The 13887-nt window shown below is 41.2% G+C and overlaps 1 protein-coding gene across 1 annotated transcript; it reads right to left on the bottom strand.

The window, feature by feature from the left end:
- Window positions 1-712: 712 nt before the first annotated feature.
- Window positions 713-12329, bottom strand: LOC135544384 (cytosolic purine 5'-nucleotidase-like). The gene is made up of 18 exons (XM_064971947.1): window positions 12036-12329; window positions 8472-8545; window positions 8164-8281; window positions 7583-7678; window positions 4352-4443; window positions 4198-4255; window positions 3983-4076; window positions 3824-3877; window positions 3621-3704; window positions 3174-3215; window positions 2975-3076; window positions 2813-2879; window positions 2434-2604; window positions 2212-2263; window positions 2071-2131; window positions 1680-1856; window positions 1461-1556; window positions 713-1300 (listed from the first exon to the last, which is right to left on the bottom strand). The coding sequence occupies exons 1-18, from the start codon at window positions 12137-12139 to the stop codon at window positions 1256-1258; spliced, it is 1587 nt and encodes a 528-aa protein (XP_064828019.1). The 5' UTR covers window positions 12140-12329; the 3' UTR covers window positions 713-1255.
- Between the last annotated feature and the right edge of the window lie 1558 nt (window positions 12330-13887).

The following is a 13887-nucleotide window of genomic DNA, read 5'->3' as shown; positions in this document are numbered from 1 at the left end:
CTTAAGAAAATTATTGTGACAGGAAATGCAGTAATCGGATGTCGGATTTTTTACGATTTGGCGAGAGGCAAGTAAAAAAAACGTGCATTGGGCAAGCAGCACACGCTTGCACCTCAATATGAAGCGGTAGGCCTATTTGAACATTCAATATTCTTGTTATTTGATTTATTCAATTGTATTATTCACTTCACATTTCAATGGACCAGTGCTTTAGAGGGTAAAGGCTTTTTAATCCATGTAATTGACTTTGAATGTGGAAGAAACACATTGAGCCTATAGTGCGCTTACAGCCCACTGAGCACAGACGTCAATTCAACGTCCATTCCACTGTGGTTCAACGTAATTTGATTGAAATTTGGTGGAAATAACTTTGATTCAACCAGTGTGTGCCCAGTGGCAAGTCTGAATTATAAAAATGACGTCCCGCCCATAGGTTTGCATAGAGTGGGTTGCAAGTGTTTGGCAGAGAACAGCGATTTGCTGCCATCCAATGGGCAGAGGGAGTCAGTACGCCTCAAGAGCCTTGCGTGTTACATTCAAATTATTGTTGAAATTACGCTGTAATTTTGTTTCACCGTTATATAACGGATAAATGTTTTGGACTCATTATTTTATTCATTAAACTTTAGGATGATAATTACATAACCCCCATAGGCTAGGGTAGGCTTCTAATACAAAGTAGGGTATGAAGAGTAGCCAACAAGAGAGCATAATTATTTTAGTTTTTTAGTCAGATTTAGTCATGTTATCATTTTCATAAATCCACCTAACCATGGTTACGCACCCCAGGGCTAGTTACATACTTATTAAACGTAGGCTACATGAGCCAACCTGCATAATAATTCGCCACAAACACTTTATATTTAAATGGTCACTGAGCATGTTTCAGTTTCCATGCTCATTGAAGTTAATATACATTTGCACATGGAACAAAATCAGTATTGCAAATAGGACGTGTAGAAGTACCGTAGTTAAATAGACAAGCACACATAAAAACAGATTAATAATAACAAATATGAATTTATACAGTAACCTATAATCAGAGACATATCCACGCGTTCCCCCTTGACATACTGTCAAAAAACGAGTTATGAAACTGTCTTCCAGCAGGCGGCGCTATACATTTGATTATATTGTTGTCTATTAAAAAGCAGATAGAATGAATTGCCAGTCAAAAAAACAACACACAGCCACCTTTTTTGAGATATGGAGGAACAGTCGGAAAAACAGAATAATTGTTTTAGTAAATACATCCTTATGTGGCTTTCAGTTCCACTGTGTTATCTTCTTCACTCGCCCTCTAAGAAAAGAAAGGCTATATTTTAAAATCAATATGGACAATGAAAGATAGAGACAACAAAGATATACTTTTTCATGGATTAAATCTAGTCTGTTTATTTCAACAGAGAACGCACCATTTGTAAATAACATAGCTGCAAGTGTAGGTATGAGTGTCAAACCTTGGCTTCAGATATCTTCTGGACATGATCCAGAGCGGAGAACTCAGGTGAGGGGAAGTTAAGGGGGTGATGATCCACAGAGGACTCATGGGGCATCTGGACAGCATCGGGGGGGGGAAATCCACATTTTTTTTAATGGTAATTTCAGCAAGGAATTTGATGAAAGAGTAGATGCATGTCCCTGTTAATTATCACATGCATATCTGAACTGAAACTCACCAGGACAGATTGGGCTCTGAACAGGTAACTGAAGGGATAGTGGAGCAGGTTAATGCAGGTGGAAGAGTACAGGTCAGCGTAACGCATGAGCTGGCTGGCAAACAGAGTCTGTCTTGAGCCACTCCGCAGCAGGCTGCCCATCTGGCCGTAGGAAAGATCCATCCTATAGGTCACCACCTGTAAGACACAAGACAGAGGCATAGTCACAAAATGCAGTTAGCTTCACATTGAAAAACACAGCCAGACAAAAGCAAATATCACTCAGGTGTAATTATAACATTTCAGATAAATATGCCTGGGAAGCACATAAAAACATAACCTTGGTGGATGGTGTGTGGATGTGTTAGAGCATTTCTCAGAGAGGGATTGTGTGTCAGTGGGCATGGTTTACCTTGATCCTGGCCTGAATGGCACTGATGTCTGGGCACTCTCGACAGCTACTGTCCAGGTGCCTGAGGGGAAAGGCCAGTCAGACTAACAAATGCAATACTAGACAAGTGTCACTCATAGAACAGAGGAAATGCCCACTCACTTGTACAACTCAGCTAAAAACACATCAAGACGCTTCAGCTCTTCAAAGAGATCTTGAGAAAAAAAGAGAAACACTCGTCAAAATGGTGGCCTCAACTTCAAGATTACATGACCTAACAAAATGTCTGCAAAGTGGCCATGTGATGTCTGTGTATGGTATATGATACATCAGTGTTAGGGTTACTGAGGTCATGAAGAGGAGGTTGACCATGTTTGGACTTACGACTCTTCTCTGTCCACACCTGCAACTCCTTGGCCAGTTCAGGCACCACCAGGAAGGTCTTCCAACCTTGCCTCTTCTTGGACTTCAGGATGTCCCCAAATATGTGGTCCCCCACATAAAGGATGTCCTTCCCCTTCACATCCAGCAGGTCACATACAATGTCTGAGGAGCCTGCAGGGATGAGAGACAGTTGGAGGGAGAAATGGACAGATAAGAGGATGGAAAGTTGACGAGATGTGACACCCACTGAAACCAAGATGGGTGAAAGTGACTATTCCTCTTCCATCTTAATCCCTTTCTCCTATCTTCCCATTTCCTCTCCACCCCTCTTCCTAGAATATATGACCTTTTTTAACAATTGGAAAATGGAATCTCTTACCTCCAGAGTAGACTGTTCCATGCTGGAGGTCTCCAGTGTATGTTCCGATGCGGAGCTTCCCTGTGTTCTATGTTGGATAGATTAGAACATTTATCTAATTGTGTGGTGTGTTAAAGGATGTTTTCTATACACACCATGTGATACTGAGTCAAAGGGCCTTACTGTGTCCACCTGTCTCAGCACAGTTCCCTCTGCAAAGAACAGTGGCTTCCTGGTATCCACGACGACAAGGTCAAAGAATGCACGCCACTGTTTCTTTGGGTTCTTATAAGAAAAAAATATTGAAACGTTCATTACTGTTCATTAATTTGTTCCCCAAAACCTTTTTCCTTAATTTGAAACTGGAGACACCTAGACTAACCTTGGCACCTGGTGGAGTTTCGAGCAAGTATTTCATGATAGCCTAAAGAAAAGAACAAAGACACATCCTTCGTGTGAAAAATAATACAATACAATGGACATCGTGTATTGAATACAATGGACATCATGTATAGAATAGAATGGACATTGTGTGTTGAATAGAATGGACATCATGTATAGAATAGAATGGACATGTATCGAATACTATGGACATCATTCATAGAATAAAATGGACATGTATTGAATACAATGGACATCATGTATAGAATAGAATGGACATTGTGTGTTGAATAGAATGGACATCATGTATAGAATAGAATGGACATGTATCGAATACTATGGACATCATTCATAGAAGAGAATGGACATGTATTGAATACAATGGACATCCTTTATTGAATAACATGGACATCATGTGCCATGAAACCATGCAACATTAACATCTGACCTCTGTGTAGTTGTAGTCACTGTTGGTCGCCAGGAACACTTTGGCCACCTCCTTAATGCGAGTCAGGAGAACAGGCAAGTTTGGCTGTAAAGAGAAGGAAGTAAAGGAGAGGGAAATTTCCTCTCCAAAGCACTTTGACAATATCCCGTATCCAATATGGAATAGCAATCAATTGAGGGAGTTTCAAAGTTATTTTCACTCACATCTCTGACGACATATTTATCCAAATTCTTCAGAGTGCTTTCCTTCAGAATGCCCTATATGACAAAAAGGAGTCAGTCTTTACACAAAGACATACACACATTATGACACATTACTGTCTATGTGTCGGGATGGCACGGTATGTACAGTATAATGCTGACCGTATCATGAACATGGTCCATTGCATCTCGAACATCCTGGAACATACTTCTGAATGACATGAACAAGTCACCATATTTGAAGCCTTTCTGGCAGCTTGGATAAACAAAAAAGCAGAGAAACGACAGTCACATTGTTCATTTTTAATGATTTTACTACAACTGTAAAGAAAAAGAAAGGGTCAACGAGAAGAGGGAGGAGAAAAAGCTCCACTCACTTTACATATCTGCTACATCTGGTGAAGAGTTCCACAAGGCAGCCATACAGATACGTCTCTGTGGGAGGAGCAGGAGGGCATTACATAGTAACTCCATGACTTTATTTGCAGTATGACTGTACAGAACTACACAAAGTAATACTGTTGTAGCTACCTGAAAGGTTGAAGAGAGTGTTGAGGATATAGAAGCGGTCAGTGTTGCCTCTCTGAATGAAGTTGTTGGGGTAGTAGTCGTGGATCTTGTCCCTGTAGAGAAGGAAAGTATGCATACAACTAGCAAATTAAGAGTAATAATATATACCATTCAGCAGGCGCTTTTCTCCAAATCGACTTAGTCATGCATGCATACATTTTACATATGGGTGGTCCTGCTAAGTAACCACAGACGCATACAAAGACCTGTATCATGACAAAAACTAGAGGTTGACCGATTAATCTGAATGGCCGATTAATTGGGGCCGATTTCAAGTTTTCATAACAATCGGAAATCGGTATTTTTAGACACCGATTTGGCAAAAAATAACTAGGCAAGTCAGTTAAGAACGCATTCTTATTTTCAATGACGGCCTAGGAACAGTGGGCTACCTGCCTGTTCATGGGCAGAACGACAGATTTTTACCTTGTCAGCTCGGGGATTCAATCTTGCAACCTTACAGTTAACTAGTCCAACGCTCTAACCACCTGCCTCTCATTGCACTCCACGAGGAGCCTGCCTGTTACACGAATGCAGTAAGAAGCCAAGGTAAGTTGCTAGCTAGCATTAAACTTATCTTATAAAAAAACAATCAATCAATCATAATCACTAGTTAACTACACATGGTTGATGATATTACTAGTTTATCTAGCATGTCCTGCGTTGCATATAATCGATGCAATGCAGGGGGATGATTTAACAAAAGCGCATTAGCGAAAAAAAGCACAATCGTTGCACGACTGTACCTAACCATAAACACCAATGCCTTTCTTAAAATCAATACACAGAAGTATAGATTTTTAAACCTGCATATTTAGTTAAAAGAAATCCAGGTTAGCAGGCAATATTAACCAGGTGAAATTGTGTCACTTCTCTTGCGTTCATTGCATGCAGAGTCAGGGTATATGCAACCGTTTGGGCCACCTGGCTCATTGCGAACTAATTTGCCAGAATTTTACGTAATTATGACATAACATTGAAGGTTGTGAAATGTAACAGCAATATTTAGACTTATGGATGCCACCCGTTAGATAAAATACCGAACAGTTCTGTATTTCACTGAAATAATAAACGTTTTGTTTTCGAAATTATAGTTTCTGGATTCGACCATATTAATGACCAAAGGCTTGTATTTCTGTGTGTTATTATGTTATAATTAAGTCTATGATTTGATATTTGATAGAGCAGTCTGACTGAGCGATGGTAGGCACCAGCAGGCTCATAAGCATTCATTCAAACAGCACTTTCGTGCGTTTTGCCAGCAGCTCTTCATGGTGTTTCAAGCATTGCGCTGTTCATTACTTCAAACCTATCAACTCTCGAGATTAGGCTGGTGTAATCTATGTGAAATGGCTAGCTAGTTAGCGGGGTGAGCGCTAATAGCATTTCAAACGTCACTCGCTCTTGGAGTAGTTGTTCCCCTTGCTCTGCATGGGTAACACTGCTTCGAGGGTGGCTGTTGTCGATGTGTTCCTGGTTTGAGCCCAAGTAGGAGCAAGGAGAGAGACGGAAGCTATACTGTTACACTGGCAATACTAAAGTGCCTATAAGAACATCCAATAGTCAAAGGTATATGAAATACAAATGGTATAGAGAGAAATGGTCCTATAAATACTATAATTACAACCTAAAACCTCTTACCTTGGAATATTGAAGTCTCATGTTAAAAGGAACCACCAGCTTTCATATGTTCTGAGCAAGGAACTTAAACGTTAGCTTTTTTACATGGCAAATATAACACTTTTACTTTCTTCTCCAACACTTTGTTTTTGCATTATTTAAAACAAATTGAACATGTTTCATTATTTATTTGAGGCTAAATGGATTTTTATTGATGTATTATATTAAGTTAAAATAAGTGTTCATTCAGTATTGTTGTAATTGTCATTATTACAAATACATATATTTTTTAAATCCACAAATTAATCGGTATCGGCGTCGAAAAATCATAATCGGTCGACCTCTAACAAAAACATGCATACTGTGTACACACCCGGTCTGACAACCTCCCCAATAACAACAAACAGTTGCTGTTGGGGCGTTTCCAGATGATGAGTCATTCTGGGAGAACCCACTGAGCCAACAGATAACGTCCAGAGTGCACTTAACCCACCAGCACCATCAATGACAAGACCTCTCTTTGAGTCTCATGACTATGTTAAGACATCATTTGAAAATACAGGCATTTACATGTTTAGATTTTATCAATTGCAGCTTTTGTAGGTGTGTTGAAGTTCGATCAAGAGCTGGAGATAGAAACATCCACAGGCATTCGCCATTGAAGCATCACGACTGTCTGCCTCACTGTAAGAGTATGAGGCAGAGATGCAGTGGATATAGAGTGGAATTGAAATGCAACCGGAGCCTCTCAATAGCTTAGCTGCTGGTAGGGGATCCCAAAGGCATCTAAAGCCTGATTTATGAATGGAGGATGGGCCGGCCCAAGTTCCCTCTGAATAGATGTCTAACTGAAGTATAATCAAGTCTCACAAAAAAAACAAGACACACAGTCCTACATACAGCACAAACTCAAAAGGAACACAATCATGCAATAACACACACCTAAACACATGCATAAACATTCATTTGCAAATCCCATGGAACCAGGTGCTGGATCTAAATATACTTGTTAATATTAGTGAGCTGGCTACATCACCGCCACTGGAAGAGGGAAGGATTCCAAAACAGTGCTGCTATTCTGCATCCAATTAAATGCTTAGAAAAACCTTTTAACATTCCTGCACACCTTGTAGTGTATCATGTTATTTGTGAAACACAAGTTATTGGGGGATATTTTGCAGTCAATTGTCAGTCCTCCATGAAGGAATCAGGACAATGGGGGCTGTTTTATGTTGAAGGCTGAATATAACAGCAGTATGTAGGCCTACTGAGACACATGCTCACAGCTAGATCTGACCAAGGTCAGGATCAAGCTCTCTTCCGTCTCCAACATCCTCTGTTCCCCAATGCTGGGAGGTGGGCCTGAGTGAAAAAAAAGTTTGGGAACCTCTGTGCTCAATGGCTAAAATGTTAAATGTTCCCCACTTAGATTACTTTGTAAAGCAATTGGGCAGATATGTTCTCAGTGACAGTTGACACAAGGACAACCTTTTACAAAATGACAAACAGTATGCTCAGAACAAGTCATCACCACACACACAAAATTGTATTTTCTGTGATGGAAGCACTCACCTTTTTAGAAATGTGAAGCCATGACTGCACAGCAGAATGTTTCCATTCGAGTCCACCTTCAGCAAGTTCCCATACATTGTGTCAAACACCAGGCCACTAGAAAAGAGGGAGGAGTGATTGGGATGAATAAAGTTATGCAGAGAGAGGAATGGATTGGAGAGGGCAATATTATATATTTTATATGTGTGGTTGTTCTTGATGTAATCAGTAGGTGACTTTTTATTTCTCCTCTATTTTGGCCGATATTGTTATACTGTTACCAGGCCTTTGGGGAAACTCTCTGCAGGAGGTCTGTTTGTACTGATTAAACTGTAAAATGTCAGATGTTTCTCCAGCAGTGTCACCCTGGGCCAAGGACACAGAAAATAGACTGCACAGAGCCACAAATGTTTGTTTTTTAAATGGTTAGTGGTAATTTCATAAGTAGACTCCCATAAAGAGTCCCATCCTAACTAACCATGGTTTGCATCTACCCAATGTCTTTGTGAGTACCTGCTCACGTTATTTACTACCAAACTAAACATACGTCAACATAAACAGTATGTAAATGTGTGTGAGATCAACAGAATGAGAGAACTTACCGAGTGGGGAAGGTGGGGTCGTAGTTGTAACGCAGTAGCTCATGGGGATAGCCTATAGACACCAGCCTGTCTCTGAGCAGCTCAAAGCCTAGATCCTCATAGTCAGGAGACTTATACGCTACACACACACACAAACTGTCAGTACATTCATCAGTGGAAATGTTACAATATTTGTATGCTCATATACTTAAATCTGTGAGACACAGCTACTAGATTTCCATATTTTTAGCCTTTTTTTTGTTGCCCTTTACCAGTACAAGCACATCTCTTTGTTGGAGTAGGTGTACTGGGCTACTAAATGAACCGACCTGCCAGTGTGTAGTCCATGTCAAAGCCATAGCATTTGATGTTCTCCAATGTTACACTTCTATTGACGAACACCCTGTAATCAAAGGAAAACAGGACTGACAGTTGGTGTTTTTGGAGAGATTATCTAGGACATAAACATGGGTCAGTTGAGAAGCTGATATGGGATATGCAGAAGCTTTTCAGGATACTCAATCAGCTGTAAGAAGGGTAATTTATAAAGACTGAATGGTGTGGGTTGAATGTGGCTCTAAATCTGACCTGTTGGCTAAAACAGCTGCAACCTTCAATAGTAGAACTCATTTTGACTCAACTTGCTTCAGCATCAAATTGGTTGTCATTTCATCTAATATTTCTCCAAACCATGGAAATCATTCCACTTGAGCTTAATGGGGCTGGTCAAATTGGGATATGCCTCACCAACGAAACTCTTGGGGACCAACCATTAAAGAATATCTTAAGCTACACAATCAGTCAAATCAGTTGGTAGTGCCGTAGTGGGCTCCATATCCTACAACACTGTATCAATAGTGTTGTAGGATATGTTGTGGAACCTGTCAACATGGGCTAGACACACTAAGAGTATCCGACAGCCATGTTAATCTAGAGGAAGGTTATGGCTTTTTTTAAATTTATGGTATTGGCAAAGATTTCTGACACTTTATACCATTAGTCACGTACCATGATAAATGTATCATGATTCAACTCAATGAGCCCACTCTGCATTTGATCAAACTCTGCAGTCAGTGGTGCCGTAGCAGAAACTGTGGTCGCACAGTTCACACGTCACTTCAGTTCTCTAGTATCGACCACACAGAACTCCCCTCTTCATGAACAGGTTTATATTTCAGTAATGGATAGCCTACGTAATAACAAAATCCACGTGTTAAACAAAAATTGTGTTAAATAAAGGAGATAAATAGATTGCTGTATTCAGAAAACTCCAGTGCCCTTTAGCTCTACCATTTTATTTATTGTTCCCCAAACATGGTATTTAATTAGCTAAAGAGAGATGAATCCTGTTCAGTCATTCATGGCAGATTGACAAGGTAACCACAGAAGGGTTTCCTGTGTCACCAGGTGATATGGAGCCTCTGTCAGTGACATCCTGGGAGAGAGACCCATTTCCCTCCTGTCTGAATGGCCTACACCTCACCTCATCCGTCTTTCCCTCTCCAGTTCTTGCCAATAGCCGCCAGCTCAATCATACAGGGTTGCTGTTAATAATTCACCTGACAGCTCCTGTTCAGGAAGTGTGTTGCTAAAGAAGCCTCATGTGAGCAAACAATCACTCGGAGACAGTGAGTGCCTGGGATGTATGAACAAGGTTACTGACAGAGTATATCTGGTTGAAGCACCCTATGAATGGTGGACACTGGCGGTAATTGGTGAAATAGTCGACCTAACACAGGTGTAAGAGGATATCGAATTGTCTCCAAGTGCATTTGACCAAGTGTGTTAGACCAAGTGTGATTTACACCTTTAACTGAGAATTTGTATAAAGGTTAGAAAACTTTAAGACCTGAGATGCTCTTCTCCTTTAGGTCACAGACAAACAGCTGTCCCATAATGTGGAGGAAGAACATAAATATGTGATTCTTACAATCTAGGTCTGAAAGAGAAGGCCTCCCTGAACTACCATTCCAAATCTCCACTCGTCTTCCAATGAGAGCAGGTAATGTAAGAGTATGTCTACCAGATCTCTCTGTGCATTGTCAGAACCTCTAGTGGAACCTCCTCAGCTCACAAAGACCCTTGATGACTTGATGCCTGAGGCAATTACCTCTTCTTCCGAATGGTAAATCAGCCACTGAGTGTAGGCTACATTTTCAAAAATGTGCTCAAGTTTCAAATGCTCATGTAAAATATTGTAAGTACGTTCTCCTGTTAAGCCAAGTTTACAATAATTTTTCTTCAAGTCATTAGAAAATTATTATATATGGGTGTACCTTACAGTGTCTTCGGAAAGTATTCAGACCCCTTAACCTCCTCCACATTTTGTTAGGTTACAGCCTTACTCTGAAAATGATTAAAGTCACCCCCCCCCTCAAACTACACACAAAAACCCATAACAACAAAGCAAAAACTGTTTGTTAGAATTTTTTGCAAATTTATACAAAATCACTGAAACATCACATTTACATAAGTATTCAGACCCTTTAGTCAGTACTTTATTGGCAGCGATTACAGCCTCGAGTCTTCTGGGGGATGACGCTACAAGCTTGGATCACATGTATTTGGGGAGTTTCTCCCATTCCGCTCTGCAGATCCTCTCAAGCTCTGTCAGGTTGGATGGGGAGCGTTGGTGCACAGCTATATTCAGGTCTCTCCAGAGATGTTAGATCAGGTTCAAGTCCGGGCTCTGGCTGGGCCACTCATGGGCATTCAGAGACTTGTCCCAAAGCCACTCCTGCGTTGTCTTGGCGGTGTGCTTAGGGTTGTTGTCCTGTTGGAAGGTGAACCTTTGTCCCAGTCTGAGGTTCTGAGCGCTCTGGAGCAGGTTTTCATCAAGGATCTCTGTACTTTGATCAGTTCATCTTTGCCACGATCCTGATAAGTCATCCTGTCCCTGTCCCTACATCCCCACAGCATGATGCTGCCACCACCATGCTTCACCGTAGGGATGGTTCCAGGTTTCCTCCAGATGTGACGCTTGACATTCAGGACAAAGAGTTCAATCTTGATTTCATCAGACCAGAAAATCTTGTTTCTCACAGTCAGAGTCTTTAGTTGCCTTTTGGCAAACTCTCAGTGCACTGTCAACTGCCTTTTACTGAGGAGTGGCTTCCGTCTGGCCACTCTACCATAAAAGGCCTAAATGGTGGAGTGCTACAGAGATGGTCGTCCTACTGGAATGTTCTCCCATCTACACAAAGGAACTCTAGACCTCTGTCAGAGTGACCATCGGCTTCTTGGACACCTCCCTGAACAAGGCCCTTTCCCCCGATAGCTCAGATTGGCCGGGCGGCCAGCTCTAGGAAGAGTCTTGCTGGTTCCAAACTTCTTCCATTTAATAATGATGGAGGCCACTGTGTTCTTTAGCACCTTCAATGCTGCAGAAATGTTTCGGTACCCTTCCCCAGATCTGTGCCTTGACACAACCCTGTCTCGGAGCTCTACGGACAATTCCTTCAACCTCATGGCTTGGTTTTTGCTCTGACATGCACTGTGTGACCTTATATAGACAGGTGTGTGCCTTTCCAAATCATGTCAAATCAATTAAATTTACCACAGGTGGACTTCAATCAAGTTGTAGAAACATCAAGGATGATCAATGGAAACAGGATGCACCTGAGCTCAATTTCGAGTCTCATAGCAAAGGGTCTGAATTCTTATGTAAATAAGGTATGTTTATTTTTATTGAATTTGTAAACATTTATAAAAACCTGTTTTCGCGTTGTCATTACGGGGTATTGTGTGTAGATTGCTGAGGAAATAGTTTTATGTAATCCATTTTAGAATAAGGCTGTAACGTAACAAATGTGGAAAAAGTCAAGAGGTCTGAATACTTTCTTTAGGCACTAATGAAAGGCATAATGCATATTATGCTACATTAAATAACTCACTTATGCTGATAGTCCCTGTTCTTCAGCTTGGGTACATCAAGCGAAACGCTCGGGTCTGAAGTAGGTTGATTTCTCACAATCCGAGTCGGAACCTCCATAGTCATCGCAGTTTCAGACTCTCTAGCGGCTACCCATATCAGATGCCACCAACCCCGTCAGCATTAGCTGTCATCTCACTATTAGCCTACAAACTGGAGAGGCATTTAAAGTTGTAGAATATGCAGATGTGTTCATGAAGAGTTTCCCTACACGTCAGTAAACAACAACCACTCCCCTTCATAAACGTCGTGACTCGGTAGTTAAGTGGGTGTGGATGCTCTGGGACCTACGCATCTTGCCCATGAATTGATCACACGTACGGCTGACTGAAAGTTGGCTTAAAACACAGAGAAAATGTTATCAGACCCCCACACACGCAGAGGGCGACGCGCGTTTGGGCTCGAGATTGCAAATACCAAGTTTTCTGAGATCTGAAGAAAGCTGAAAGATTTTCAAAAACAACACACAAATAAATGACTTCATACTTTTAAAGCAATTACATTTGCATTGGGATATATAGCGTATAAGTCAAAAGTTTGTCCACATACTCATTCAAGGGTTTTCTCTTTATTTGTACTATTTTCGACATTGTAGAATATTAGTGAAGACAAACTATGAAATAACATATATGGAATCATGTAGTAATCAAAAAAAGTGTTTGCACACGCTTGGCATTCTCTCAACCAGCTTAACTTGGAATGCTTTTCCAACAGTCTTGATTGCTGAGCACTTGATTGCTGCTTTTCCTTCACTCTGCAGTCCAACTCATCCCAAACCATCTCAATTTGGTTGAGGTCGGGTGATCGTGGAGGCCAGGTCATCTGATGCAGCACTCCATCACACTCCTTCTTGGTCAAATAGCTCTTACACAGCCTGGAGGTGTGTTGGGTCATTGTGCTGTTGAAAATCAAATGACAGAGAGACTAAGTGCAAACCAGATGCGACAGCGTATCATTGCAGAATGCTGTGGAAACCATGCTGGTTAAGTGTGACTTGAATCCTATATAAATCCCTGACAGTGTCACCAGCAAACTAACCCAACACCAACACACCTCCTCCTCCATGCTTCACGGTGGGAACCACACATGAGGAGATCTTCTGATCTCACAAAGACACAGCGGTTGGAACCAAAAATCTCATCAGACCAAAAGGACAGATTTCCACCGGTCTAATGTCCATTGCTCGTGTTTCTTGGCCCAAGCAAGTCTCTTTTTATTGGTGTCCTTTATTAGTGGTTTCTTTGCAGCAATTCGACCATGGCGGTCTGATTCACGCAGTCTCCTCTGAACAGTTGATGTTGAAATGTGTCTGTTACTTGAATTCTGTGAAGCATTAATTTGGGCTGCAAGCTGAAGTGCAGCTAAGTCTAATGAACTTATCCTCTGCAGCAGAGGTAACTCTGGGACTTCCTTTCCTGTGGCGGTCCTCATGAGAGCCAGTTTCATCATAGTGCGTGATGGTTTTTGCACTTGAAGAAACTTGACTGACCTTCATGTCTTAAAATAATGGACTGCCATTTCTCTTTGCTTATTTGAGCTTTTCTTGCCATAATATGGACTTGGTCTTTTACCAAATAGGGCTATCTCCTGTATACCACCCCTACCTTGTCACAACACAACTGATCGGCTCAAATGCATTAAGAAGAACAAGGCACACCTGTTATTGAAATCCAATCCAGGAGACTGCCTCTTGAAGCTGGTTGAGAGAATGCCAACAGTGTGCAAAGCTGTCATCAAGGAAAAGGGTGGCTACTTTAAAGAATCTCAAATATATTTTTGGTTACTACTTAATTCCATGTGGTATTGCATAGTTT

This window comes from Oncorhynchus masou, chromosome 8 (assembly GCF_036934945.1).
Source record: "Oncorhynchus masou masou isolate Uvic2021 chromosome 8, UVic_Omas_1.1, whole genome shotgun sequence".
Classification (NCBI taxonomy): domain Eukaryota; kingdom Metazoa; phylum Chordata; class Actinopteri; order Salmoniformes; family Salmonidae; genus Oncorhynchus; species Oncorhynchus masou.
The sequence above is the reverse complement of the archived record's forward strand: the minus strand, read 5'-3'. Positions and strand labels throughout refer to the sequence as shown.

Bases quoted from the DNA above. Each gene is read 5' to 3' on its own strand.
- LOC135544384 (XM_064971947.1), bottom strand. From the start codon at position 12,139: ATGACTATGGAGGTTCCGACTCGGATTGTGAGAAATCAACCTACTTCA. The intron at 2,605-2,812 runs GTAAGAGATTCC...TCATCCCTGCAG, and splicing joins TGGAACAGTCTACTCTGGAG to GCTCCTCAGACATTGTATGT. The intron at 2,264-2,433 runs GTAAGTCCAAAC...TTTTTTCTCAAG, and splicing joins GGTGTGGACAGAGAAGAGTC to ATCTCTTTGAAGAGCTGAAG.